The sequence below is a fragment of the Papaver somniferum genome, chromosome 5, assembly GCF_003573695.1.
Source record: "Papaver somniferum cultivar HN1 chromosome 5, ASM357369v1, whole genome shotgun sequence".
NCBI classification, from domain to species: Eukaryota; Viridiplantae; Streptophyta; class Magnoliopsida; order Ranunculales; family Papaveraceae; genus Papaver; species Papaver somniferum.
This window is the reverse complement of record NC_039362.1, coordinates 54,692,470-54,706,166: the sequence shown is the minus strand read 5'-3', so window position 1 is coordinate 54,706,166 and position 13,697 is coordinate 54,692,470. Positions and strand designations below refer to the sequence as shown.

Genomic DNA, 13,697 nt, shown 5'->3' with positions numbered 1-13,697 from the left:
TTATTACATATAAATGAAATATACTTGTATTCAGATATGGATAATCGTACCTACACGTGTATATTGGGTTGGATCAATAATAGTTAACCGAAGTTAGCCACATGAACACTTTTGTCTTAGACATATTCATCTAACACTTTTAGATCAAATATGATGATCAAGCAATCATGATATATAATCAAATGAATATAATTGTGCTTCAATAGAGTTGTTCAATTGTTCACCATTTCATAGATATATTTATAGACCAATTGAATCGAAATCGGTTTGATTCATGAACGTACAAAGTACTTATACAAGAATCAATTCATGAACATTAAACCAAGGTTTGCAAAGATTGCATTCCTCATATTTATAAATGTTTTAGTTCATGAGTATGAAGATAATACATGACTAATTCTAGAATATAACCATTGAGTTCGCAAACTTGGTACACGAACAACAGTTCCGGACTTTGGCCTTGACCAGGCGTTCGCAAACTGGATTCACGAACAACCGTTCCGGAACCAACTCAGGTAAACCCGTTCGCATACTAGGTATGCAAACAAGAATTCCGGACCTTCTCAAGTAAATCCTTTCGCATACTAGGTATGCAAACAAGAGTTCCGAACCTGAGTTACACCCACCACCACCCATCGTCTCCCACCATCATTCATCAATTACTCCGAATGTATCCAAAAGTTACACATGCAATTTTACTTGTGTATCCAATAACTACACATGCAATTTAGGGTTATGCACGCAGCAGCGAGCACACATCAACTAACCTGCAAAAATCAATAAGCAAGAAAACAACTACTAGTAAGTAACAAACCAACGCAATTGAATGTGGAAAGTTAAATGAAAAAAGCAACTCAACAAAATTAAAAAGCGCAACCATAGTTTCAGAGGAACGACAAAATGATACAACACTTAATGCCCAGGCTGCAACTACTTCAGGCATATACGCAAACTAGTAAACTGAACTACGCATTATCTTGGGTTTAGTCAAACTTTTAAACATTCAATTAGCATGTGTAACTTATCCAATTAGCATGTGTAACTAGAAGTTGTTTCTAATTATCCAATTATGTTTGATAAACAGGTTTATGTTTTTTCTAATAAAAAATGTAGCAACGGCAAGTTCCGTTGCGAATTGCCGTTGCTGACTGGGATTCGCAACAAAGCTTATGTCGTTGCTAAAAATTGCGACACCGTCATTAGCAACAGCGAAAGCATGTTGCGACCCTGTTTAGCAACATCTATTATATGTTGCTAATACCTTAAAATGGTGTAGTGAGCTAGCTTAAGGGAATGGTAACAATTTTCTGAACAGAAGCATTGTCGAAGTGGGTATTAAGTCTATAAACATCCCAGTCTCTAGTGAGAGGATTAATAAAGTAAGACACTTTAACATTGGGGTCAGGTGGGACTAGGGGGTTTGGTGTGGCAGAACCCATAGTAGGTATCCATTTATCACACCAAGGATCAATAAATTGCCCATCCCCCACAATCCAAGAAATAAAAGGCTTTATCAGTTCTTTTATGGCATGCAAGCACCTCCAGGTCCAAGAGAATCTATCAGTGCGTTTGGCATTCAAGAAATCAGTTCTTGGGAAATACTTGTCCTTGAGAACACTAGCTAACAAGCAATCAGGATTTTCAATAATTCTCCAAGCATTCTTAGCTAGCATGGCTAGGTTGTTTAGTTCAGCCTTTCTAAAACCCAAACCACCTTCTGCTTTGGGGGAGCAAAGAATGTCCCAACCAAGCAGATGCAGTTTCCTATCTTTTGGATCTGAAGTTTCCCCCCACCAGAACTTATAGAGGTGAGAATCCATTTGTTTACATAAGTGTTTAGGAATAAGAAAGGCACCCATTTTTAAGAGAGAAATAGCTTGGCCAATGTGTTTGATGAGGGTAGTTCTAGCAGCCTGGGATAAAAGCTTATGAAGCCAGATAGTGATTCTGGCATCCACAGCCTGATGAATACCCATATGAGTTTGGATTTTGGAAGCTTGGAAAACAGTAGGAGTTCCAAGGTATTTCTCTCTCAGATCCCTGCTTTGAATATCTAAAATATTGTCCGAAAGAGCTTTCTTATGTTCAGGGATTTTCCTACTAAACAAAATACCATATTTTTCAAAATTTATTTTTAGCCCAGAAGCCAAACAGTATTTTTGAAGATAGTCTTATGACAAGAAAATTCTGGGTAGTGGCTTTAGAAAACAAAAGAGAATCATCAACAAACAAAAGATGTGTCATTTCAGGGGCATCTTTACAAACCTTAATACCTTCTACAATACCCTTTTTCTGAAGATTATCAATTTGAGAAGATAGAGCTTGAGAGCATATAATGTAGAGATAAGGACAAAGAGGGTCACCCTGTCTTAGACTTCTTTTTGGTTTGAAAAAACCAGTGGGGATACCATTGAGGAGGACAGAGTAGGAAACAGTCGAGACACATTGATTTGTAAGCTTAACCCAATGGTGAGGAAGACCCATTTTAGTCAACACTTTCTCTAGGAAATCCCATTCAAGCTTATAATACGCTTTGGACATATCAAGTTTGATGGCTGCTATACCTTCGGTCAACAGAAGAAGGTTTTGCCGATATGTAGGTAAGGTAATGCAAATTAAAGGGAAGGAACTCAAAATACACCATAACTTTGAGAATAATCTCTCAAACATACATTGTAGCTTTGAAATTGGCTGTAGTTCTCCTAACTAAGAGAACAAAGGACAGAAAAATCATGGTTTTGTGAAAAAGGTTAGTTGGATATGCTTATCTTCACTAAAAATTGTCAACCACCAGAATAGATCTAAAGATAAATCCATGTCATGAAATACCACAGGAGAAATAAGTTCAACAACCAAAACGACAACTAACCAAAACTAACCCATACCCGTAACAATACCAAAAGACAGAACATAACAATACCAAAAGAGAACATATGCATCCCTAGCCATTGCTACAACTTGAGTGAGCAAGCACTTCCCTCTCTGATACATAGCCATTGAGGAAGTTCTTCCATCTTCACCTTAACTTCTTACACCTTTTCTGGACTCAACACCCAACCCAGTCTCCTCCTCAAGTGCTTGTAGTTCTTCCTTTTCCATCTTCTCCTTAACTTCATGTACCTGATCTGGACTGAGGCCCTGTTCCATCTTCCGCTCAAGTGCTTCAGCTCCTAAATTTGCAATATAATGTGCAGCCACAATGTTCTGTTCAGAACAGGGGCCTCTATATTTGAACTTGAGTTCATATTGCAGCTTTAGGATGGCTCTAATAACTGGCTCCAATAGCTCGAAATTTTTAGCAGTCAACAACATTTGATTTGCCAAACACCTCCTACAGAAATTAATATCAGCAACATCACGTACGTAATGAAAGCAGCCAGCTAGCATGATGGGATCTTCGAAAGTGTTGTTATAGTAGTTCACAGCTCTTCGTGAATTGATTGACCACCGAAATCGATGAAGTCCCCATTCACCAGCCATCTCTAAGCATCTCTTCATTCCCTCTAGAAGGTAATAAAGATATGAGCCTCCTTTGGAAGCAAAATAGTAAGCACCTATGTATTTTTTGGAGTTCACGTGCCTTAAAATAATATCATATCCCCCATATCCTCTTCTCTTACGATAATAACCATATATGTGAATATTATACCTGCCACCCCCTTCATTGTATGGGGTAGGCACACAACCAATCATCAAGTCCCGCAGCTTACGCGATATATCCGCAAAAGGGTATCTGAGAATAATTCTTTTTCTCTTACTTTTTGACTATATATGGTCCTTATCCAAAAGGGTATTTCTGCCACTACAAGATGACATTTACATCATCAATGACATCACCCTAGGACCAACCTATAATTTTTAGGACCAAACTATAATTTATATTACCAAATAGGACCAACCAGACAATTGACTAGGTCAATTGGACTAGACTCTTTCTAATATATTATTTGTAGGACCAATTGGTATTTCCTACTCCGCAAAATTGTCTGCATACGGTCGCAAAAATACGACTTGCGACTTCCTCCCACTCCAACATTCAGTTTTCCAAAGTCGTCGTCATCATAGTCTTCATCGGATTGAGCTCACTGATGAGGCATCATCTTCTTCTTTTTGCCCATCAAGGTATTGCTTGGAACATTGTCATCGCCAGATTGAAATTTATCTGAATTATAATGATTGTCGGAGCACACTGACCAAGCATCACATTCTTTCTGCTGATTTGCAATACAGGGATACTGGCAGTAGTAATTGAACCTTCTGTATTGCATGTATCTGAAAAGATCTTACCAGACTCTCCTCCTCTGTAGACACTAGTAGAAAATGGTGTTTTTGTGACTCACATCAGAGTCTCCCGTTAACGGTAGTTGGATCGTTGACCACACATAACGGTCACTGATATGGAAAAAAAAAGGAAAAATTCCGAGAGCTTAGTAAGCCGTCTCTGATATGGAAAATTTATGTACCATCTTGCCATCAAACAACTACCGATTCAACGACCCTTGACCAGCGATGTAGAACTGGTGCTTTTCTGGGTGGGAATGTTCGCGCCATTTTGCACGGTCAAGATATGTTTAATCTCGGTATTGGGAATAGCAACTTCGGGATTATCGGCCCATATATATATCTCTTCACATATCCCTCTCTCTTCACTTATCTCCTTCGCTCTCTCTCTCTTCCCTTATCCCTGCAGCAGAAACCCTCTTCTCTCTCAACACCACCGAACGAACCAGCAGACACTCCACCATGAATTCATCTGATACCTAATAGAAATTCGATCTACCTTCTGCGTATTTGGATTTTTTGTAATTAGGGTTTAATTTTACAAACAAAATTAGGTAAGTTAGGGTTTCAGTTTTATTTGTTTTTTATCATTGGGTTTTAATTTGTTTTCGTTTATTCTTTGATTTCAGGTTAATCTCTCAATTCGGAGTTTCTAGAGTTTGATTTTACAAACAAAATCAGGTGAGTTAGGGTTTCAGTTTAATTTTTTTCTGTTTTTTTTTATCATTGGGTTTAAAATTTTTTTCGTTTCTTCTTTGATTTCAGGTTAATCTCTCAATTCAGAGTTTCTGGGGTTTAATTTTACAAACAAAATCAGGTGAGTTAGGGTTTCGGTTTAATTTTTATTTCTGTTTTATTTGTTTTTGTATCATTGGGTTTTATTTTTTTGCGTTTATTCTTTGGTTTCAGGTTAATCTCTCAATTCAGAGTTTCTAGGGTTTGATTTTACAAACAGCAGGTACAGTTGATGTCAACAGTTGAGTAGGATATGATAATTGTTTTGTTGGTTAGGTTTTGTTGTTGCTGATGAATGATGGTAGGATTTGTTTGGTAGAAAGGCTTTAGGAATTTTCTATGTGTGTTGATAACTTGATGGTAGTAAGTTATTTGTATGTCTTCCTTAAATTGATTGTTCTGTAACTTTGGATTTTGGCATGTGGAACTGTGTTGTTTCATTAGAAGGCTTGTATTATATGGTAGAAAATTCGTTGAGTGGAGTGATTGTATGCCTAACTAAGACATTTTCTTAAGTTCTTTGGTGTTGATTTTCCTTATAAGCATCTACTGTACTGATTATGTGGGTTGAAGTTGTGAGTTTGAGGTTATCATTTCTCAAAATCTCTATTTAAAATTAAGTTCTAGCTCATTTGCAGATATACATAAGAGTCATAAAATGAGTTCACTAGAGGCGTTCATTGTGTTATGTACTGATTTTGGACTTCCATTTGATTAGTAGAGGATTGCAAATATTCAAATAATTAAACGTTAGTTACATCATATGGTTCAGAGCAAAGTTTCCATTTGGCAGAAATTCTTCTCATGTTTTCTTGTTTCGGTTTATTTGTTTTGGTAGAATATTTGTAGTTTGATTGTAAATTTAATGGATGCATTATAGTTTAGTAATTTAGAGCAGCTTGCAATGATTGAAAGTTTTTCTAATCAGATGTTTATAGTTTCTATTCTTCGGTGTTAGTATTGATAGTGGTATTATCTCTATAGGTATTTGTGTTATGGTTGTTAATCTTTTTCAAAGTGATTTTCTTGTAGACAAATATGGCAAGACATCCTATTGGTGGTAGCAGCAGCCGATTCAGGTCTGGAAGTACTAGGTCTGCTAGTACTGGATCGCCTACTACTACTCCTAACTTTAATAAAGTGAACTGGCCAAGGGGGTTGCTCAATTCACAAGGCTCTCCATCAACTGATGGTGCACACACAGCTGGACATCCAAGTGTAGGGAGTCAACGTGTGTCTTCCTCAGATGGTGACAATTCTCCAAGCCAAGGTACTGGGAATCAAGCAGAGGGACGTGGATGGCACGACGCTTTTCATCAGGAAGATAATGATCCTGGTGATACCGAGGAAAGCATGGTAAATGGTATAATACAAAACTCTGTTTTTCAGTTTACTTTATGTGATATGTTATCAATTAACATCTAATTTTTTTTTTCTTTCGATAGATGATCAACTTCCATAAATTCCATTCAATTCCTTGGGACAACCAATATAAGATATTTCAAAGAAATATGCTTCCAGAATTGGAGTAATAACTAGGAATGTTGTCTCACCACATTATGAGGATTGGAGGATAGTCCCATCGGATTATAAGGATGAAATTTGGAGGAGCCTTAAGAATGAGTACAAGGTACCTGAAGTCATCAAGGGCAAGGTTTTAAGATGGAAAATAAATCATGGAAGAACAGAAAGACTAAACTTAGAAGGTGGTGTGATAAGTTTGATAATGTTGCTGCAAATAAATCTGGACATCTTGTAAATTCTTTTCATATCTATGACCACTTGGATCCATGTTTGAATATAGAGTATGGGAATGAATAAAAAATAAGAGGATTGAAGGAGGAAAAAGTTACAGCAGCAGAACTTGCAGAAGAATAACAGTATTACAGAGACGAGAGAATAAAAATAGAAGAGAAAGTAAAAAGAAAAATAGAAAGGAGAGTAAGAAGAGTATATAAAGGAGATTTTTTTTTACTCGAAGAAATAAACACCATTAAGATGAAGATACGTGAGCGGTCGAAAAGTAGCGGTTACAGAAGACGTGTCAAGAAACAAATGGACGAAAGAATACGTGTGATAAATGCAGAATATGAAAAGATGAGCAGCTGCGGCATTTCTCACATCATTCTCTACTTTGCAGAGAAGATATGAGAAGAGGCAAGATGTAGGATCAGAATTTCGCAATGACAATGTTTCAGCGAAATTATCAATGACACAGCATAACAACGTCGCAGAATAATTTCAGAAATGATAGAATAAATGACGTCATCTAAGATCATGAGAAAGATGTGATAGTCCTGCGAAGATTAGAGATTTTGCGAAATTAACATTTTTAAGGTTGCGAGAATGTCGCAGACCATATCCGAAAATAAAGGACAGATTAGCTGTCATCCACTATGTATTTCCTTATAAATAGTCGTTCGAGTTGTAAAGAAGGGGGATCTTTTTGAGTAAGAAACAAGTAAATAGGAGAGAGAAAGTTCAGAGCAGAGATCACTCATGATTTCTTTATCTTTTCTTGTAAGAACATTCAAAGATTAATCAATAAAATTAAGAATGTAAACCTAAAAATGAGTTGATTAATAATGAAATCATATGAGGGGTGTAGTGTAGGATTTCCTGCAACTACAACCTCAAGTATATCGTGGTCCTCTATCGAACTATTATTATCTAGCTCAATTGGGTCTTCCACGACTTCAATCAATTTGGTTTCATTCTCAATCTCAATTTCTTCAACACTTTCTTCATCCGAATCAAATTCCGCTCTCATGAACTCTTCCTCGGTATAAATTTTTGGGTATTCTAAATGAGTCTCAGTCGAGGGAATGATTGGGTCTACTTCTTGCAAATTAACTGGTCTAAAAACATTGTAATATGGATGTTAATTGTAACGTTGATATGCATTTGAGTATGTCACACCGTTCATAACAATGGTTCAATCATATCAAGGCTCCTCCTTTTGAATAGGCGAATGATCATTATTACGATCCGGAGCTGGAATAACTTTACCATTATTGCGAGGACTAAATTCCAAGTGTTTCTCATCTTCAAAACATTCTTTTTCGTCCATAGGAATTTCGGAATCGTCTTGGTTTTGAGGCCACACTTCTTCTTCATTCCTTGTCTCCTTGAGTTCAGAAATTTGTATTTTTAAGCTGTCCACATTCCTTTGAATTTCTTGGACTTGCTCATGTGTTTTTGTTCCATGGTCTGGAGTCCCTGTTGTACCAGTTTAAGACACGATTCTGCAAAACTAGAAATTTTCTTATCAAGAGCATAACTATCCTCCCATACATCTGATTGCTCACTTACATGCCCGTCATAAGGTTGTTGACATGTATGAGAATATCCATAAGGTTCCATGGGATATTGTCATAGCCAAATGATTGATTTTGATTATGCCCATAGGATGGTTGGTAGTTGTCATATGAATGAGATTGAAAACCATATTGATTAACACAATTATGTGTTTGATCTTGTGCTCCGTACATGTTATTTCCGTAAGGAAACATCGCGACTCACAAGAAAAAAAAATCAAAAAAAAAAATCAAAAAAATAAATAAAAACAAGCTAAACAAATAACAAATCAATTAGCAACTGCTTCCCGGCAGCGGCGCCAATTTTTTTTGGGTTAATATACTTATCAACCAAGTGATAGCTGGATTAATATACTTATCTATTGTTCGTAAGAACCATTCATCACCAACCGTAGAATAACAGCTAGCTCAGTGTTATCCCCAAAACTCCTTTTACCACGGATACAGAAGCTCTCCAATATCAGATTTTATTCAACCGAACCACCAAGTAGTGCTCACTCAAGGTGTAATCCAACCGAATGCTTTACGCTTTGTGAATTAGGTTAATCCCAGTAGTTAAACTCTTAGCTCAAGGTTTACTTGATGGTGTTGTTTATACATACGATTCCTCCACAGAATCCCTCTGTAAGGTCTCGCGATTTCTACTTGTGTAGAGAGTTATTCGATGATTACTTATCTCCTAACTTCTACTAGAAATAGAACAATCAATAGACTAATCTAGCGTGCACTCCAAATCAATCTAAGAATTACTCATAAACCCTAGATATAGTAAAGACAAATGATGATGATAAAAACTCTCAATAGATTTGTATTATTAATAAAGCTTTACGCTTAGAACATTGAATTCATCCTTAATCAACAAAGGATTTAGCTACTCATATTACAAAGAAGATGAATAATGGTGGTTTCCCCCTAAAGAGGTAAACCCTAGGTTTTGATGTAAAACTTGTGATATGAGACGATATTCGATTTACATAACCTAATACCTTTTTATAGGTTTACATTACTTGGTCTCCAAGTATTTAGTTAGGTTTAGGAACCCGACCCGAAAACACAACATAACTGAACCAAAAAATGTCCTTAGGCTTTCCAAGGTGTGCATACACGTTTTCCACTTGCTAAGTTAGCGAACCCAGTCCGCGAACTTCAAAATCCAGCAGAAATTTTCGGAATTAAGTCTGCGAACCCGGTACGCAAACCCAGTTCGCGGACTTCACTGTCTTCGGTATTCAATGGAAACTGTTTTGGCCACAACTTCTTCATCCGAACTCGGAATGACCTCATTCTTTTTGCATTCTTTTTATATTTCAATTCTATTCAATATGATGATGAGAAATACTTAATTTTAATGAGTTAAGATCGGTCTTTGGCCTGTGTATTGATTATGAGCGTTTTGCTCCTTTTCGTCGCACTTCTTCCACTTCTCTTGGACTTGGGCACTTGGATACTTGGAATAATTCTCTTCATAACTCTTTTCAGAACTTTGTATATCCTTTGTGGATAATTCAACTATTGGAGACAAATAAAAGAAAACAAGAGTAATAATACGAATACATGCAAGAATAATAGCTTAAACAAGTATGGAATGGACACTAAAATCATATGAATTGTGCACTTATCAAATTCCCCCACACTTAGATTTTGCTAGTCCTCGATCAAACTAAATGTAACTAATCCTAAATACAACAACTCCATCTCGTCGAGGATATGGTTATTCTTAGCATGAATAACAGGCCTTTAAACCCCTAGGTCTCCCTAGTGGACGAGTTATAGTCTCGTGAGGGCTTGTAAGAGGTATACCTACAAAACCTACTCCAATTTCTCGCCTTGGAAGAACCACTAAGGATAGACACAAAATAATAGCTAAATAATTAGCTTGCATATGTTCTTTAGCTGCAAACATCCCACATACATTCCAATCATCATACAAAAGAAATTACTTGCGTGTGTCATTCAACCTGATTGCAAAACTCTACTAAGATAGTCATCGTACTTGTTGCGACGTTTATCACAACACTCGCATACTGAAATCACATGAATAGATAAGAAAATGGAAATGGAAATGGAAAAGTGAAGTGTGCAAATATTGACTTAAGTGAAAGATGTTACCCACAATACTTGTATGAATGTCGTCAAAGGATTCTTATTTATAGCACAATAGTTGAGAGAAACACCCATTTAACTCGACCACACGATTATATACTCTAAGCGCATGATTCCTTTTCAACAATTATGTGATAGTTGCCTTGGATCCTGCGTTCCACGCTTGCTTAGGCGACGGAGACAGGGACAACGTTTCACACATACTGTTATCAAAGTGTCAAGAACCTCATCAATAGTCTTTTTTACTTGCTGTATAATGATGATATGGTTTTGTTTTCATCGACTATGATTATCCGCGATTCCGGACCTATCATTTATTAGTGTCGATAAATGAAGATGAGCCATATTTATTTATTTATTCTATCTTTTTTTTCGGCTCACTCTTTATGAGTGTAAGACGATTGTTTTATGGGGCTTTCAAATACTCAACCAATGATTACCTTGCTACAACATCCACTGTAATATCATGATCCCAACAAATCACTTTAGAGAAACATATAACTGCAAAAATAAAAAGAAAGTGATTAAGTATTGATTAATTGTGAGATGAATCTTTCAAACGACTACCATAGCTTAGTTTCGCATTCAATTATGAACGTAAATATTTAAGGATTGAAATAAATGGAACTTAATCTGTAGCTGGAAGAAGTGTTTCAACCTTAAAAGGTTTAGAGTGTCATCCTAAATAGATCAGAATTAACTCCAAAAGATGGAGTCTCAAGAATGCAAGAAATCAAATAGTATGATTATCTTTTATTTTTTATTTTTTTTTATGCAAGCCAAACATGCTTAACTACTCCCCCACACTTAAGCTCAACATTGTCCTCAATGTTCAAAATCGAAAATTCTGATTTCTGACATAACAACAAATTAAACTCGAAAACTGTACAAATGGGTAGGGAACTAGGAAAAATATCCTAAACGAAAGTTGTTCGCCTACGTCTTTTACATAACGTGTCAAAAGGGCCCAGTGTTTTGATAAACGGTCTGACTTTTATGGCCTCCGGACTGACTGACATGCAATCTGAAAAAAATCCAAAACTCAAATGTCCAGGCCTATCGTTCCAACTTAACAGACTTAAAATTCAGATTTTCTTTTTGGGAAAGAAAGGTTAGTCTGTCCTCTTTAAAAGTCGGGGTCAATCACTCAAATCGGACTCCATATGAAGTCTCGAGATCTATTTTCGTAACAAGTGCGCAGTCAGAATTTTCTGACGAGAATTCGTCAAAACTTTCATTATAGATATAGGACTTTGTAAAATCTAAGATGGGAATGCAAGATATGATATGAAAAACTAAGAAAATTAAAAACAAAAGGGATATAGATACAAAACTGATGGGTTTCCTCCCATTTAGTGCTTGGTTTAACGTCGTCAGCCCGACGTTATTGTTATCCTCCGTACACCAATCATCTGAAAATTTGGTAGTCCTTTCAAATAACAATCTGCAATTCAAATAATAGCTTCACAAAAACATTAGCGCAAAACATAAATATTGAAGCTATCACTTTATTGAAGTTTCCCCCACACTTAGTCCTTTCTACACTCGGAAGTGGATAGAGAACATAGTATTCGGGAACTTCAAAAGGTTCCTCAGCTTGGTGAACCTGCACAATGTAGTTGCAGGAAATCCTAAAATACACCCCTCGTATGATTTTATCGTTGATCAATCTATTTTTAGGTTTACACTCTTAATTTTATTGATTAATTTCTGAATATTCTTACAAGGAAAATAAAGAAATCAAGAATGATCTCTGCTCTCAACTTTGTCTCTCCTATTTACTTATCTCTCACTCAAAAAAGATCTCTCCCTCCTTTACAACTCGAATGACTATTTATAAGGAAATACATAGTGGATGACAACTAATCTGTCCTTTATTTTCGGATATGGTTCGCGATATTCTCGCAACCTTACAAATGTTAACTTCGCAAGCTCTCTAATTTTCACAAGACTATCACATCTTTCCCATGATATTTGCTGACGTTGTTTTCTGAAACTGTTCTGCGACGCTATTGTGCAAATTCATTGATAATTTCGCTGAGACACAATTGTTGCGAGAATCTGATCCTACATCTTGCCTCTTCTCAAATCTTCTCTTCAAAGTAGAGAATGATTTGAGAAATCTCGTAACTCCTTATCTTTTCATATTCCACATTTATCACACGTACTCTCTCTCTTCCACTTATTTCTTGACACGTCTTCTGTAATCGCTACTTTTCAACCGCTCACGTCTCTTCGTCGTAATGGTGTTTATTTCTTCGAGAAGTAAATTTTCTTTATATACTCTTCTCCCTCCCTCTTTCCACTTTTCTTTTTACTTTCTCTTCTATTTTTATTCTCTCATCTCTGCAACTCTGTCATTCTTCTGCAAATTCTGCTGCTGTAATTATTTCTTCCTTCAATTATTTTACTTTCCATACATTCCCATACCCTTTATTCAATCATGGCTCCAAGTGGTCATAGATATGAGAAGAATCTTCAAGATGTCCAAAAAGATCTTGCTAATAAAGGTCTTACACTCTCCCCCATTCCTGATGTGAATGCCAAATCAATTCTTTCTGTCAAGATTTTCTCCAATCAAAATTGTGATGATCAATCAATCATAATTTCGCTAGGTCAAATTCTTGTAGGTCTCCCTCTTCCTCTTTATAACCCAGACATTCCTTTATTTTATGAAATTCTCGCTCATCCGGGATTTTCGCGAGCCATTTTCCAACTAAGTGGGGATTGCATCCGTCTAATGCTAGAGTTCGCTAATCGTGGTGCTGGTAGAGGATCTCTTTACTCCAGTGAACTTAGGGATCCAAAATTCGCAGACCTAGAAATAGTTGCTGAGAAGTGTACAGTGGAGAATTTCTTTGCAAATTACGACTTATCTCCATGAAGAAAGAGAATACTCGCTGGGGTATTCGATTAAGAAGAAAAGATAACATTGATGAATCCAAAATTCTTATGCAAGATATTGACTAGCATTCTGGTAAAAACACAACTCCTCGCCAATCCAAAGATGACAAATGGTGCGTGTTTCCTTTAATGCTAAAGGGTCCTTACATTGCTGGATCAAACGTTCTTCCTGCGAGTCTCGCAGCATATCAACCTTGGGTTTTCTCCTGGCCTGAAAAGGAGAAGGAGGTATACTTCTCCCCTTTAACTCATTTTATACTTCTTTATTGATTTTTACTATTATGTTCGCTAACTCTTGCGATATTCCGCAGATCCAAAAACTAAAAGATAGTTATAACAGGACTGGAAAATCTAGTA

General features: G+C 36.5%; 2 protein-coding genes across 3 annotated transcripts; one reads left to right on the top strand and one right to left on the bottom strand.

The window, feature by feature from the left end:
* Nucleotides 1-1,280: 1,280 nt before the first annotated feature.
* LOC113279058 lies at nt 1,281-3,480 on the bottom strand. Its single transcript, XM_026527771.1, has 3 exons — nt 3,034-3,480; nt 2,231-2,706; nt 1,281-2,097 (listed from the first exon to the last, which is right to left on the bottom strand). Exons 1-3 carry the CDS (start codon nt 3,478-3,480, stop codon nt 1,281-1,283), a joined length of 1,740 nt encoding a protein of 579 aa, XP_026383556.1.
* On the top strand, nt 3,399-6,719 carry LOC113281599. 2 transcript variants are annotated; one of them, XM_026530389.1, is made up of 4 exons: nt 3,399-3,510; nt 4,911-4,962; nt 6,049-6,379; nt 6,462-6,719. In XM_026530389.1, exons 3-4 carry the CDS (start codon nt 6,055-6,057, stop codon nt 6,476-6,478), a joined length of 342 nt encoding a protein of 113 aa, XP_026386174.1. In that variant the 5' UTR covers nt 3,399-3,510; nt 4,911-4,962; nt 6,049-6,054; the 3' UTR covers nt 6,479-6,719. The 2 variants fall into 2 exon arrangements, with proteins under 2 accessions (XP_026386174.1, XP_026386176.1); XM_026530391.1 differs by lacking the exons at nt 3,399-3,510; nt 4,911-4,962 and adding an exon at nt 5,180-5,239.
* The last annotated feature ends 6,978 nt before the right edge of the window (nt 6,720-13,697 follow it).

What these genes read in the sequence shown, in the direction of transcription:
- LOC113279058 (XM_026527771.1), bottom strand. Translation starts at nt 3,480, where the DNA reads ATGGCTGGTGAATGGGGACTTCATCGATTTCGGTGGTCAATCAATTCA. An exon ending in GTGTTGAGTCCAGAAAAGGT is followed by an intron (nt 2,707 to 3,033) that starts GTAAGAAGTTAA and finishes TTGTTCTCTTAG; the next exon opens with TTAGGAGAACTACAGCCAAT. An exon ending in CCTGAAATGACACATCTTTT is followed by an intron (nt 2,098 to 2,230) that starts GTTTGTTGATGA and finishes TTTGTTTAGTAG; the next exon opens with GAAAATCCCTGAACATAAGA.
- LOC113281599 (XM_026530389.1), top strand. Translation starts at nt 6,055, where the DNA reads ATGGCAAGACATCCTATTGGTGGTAGCAGCAGCCGATTCAGGTCTGGA.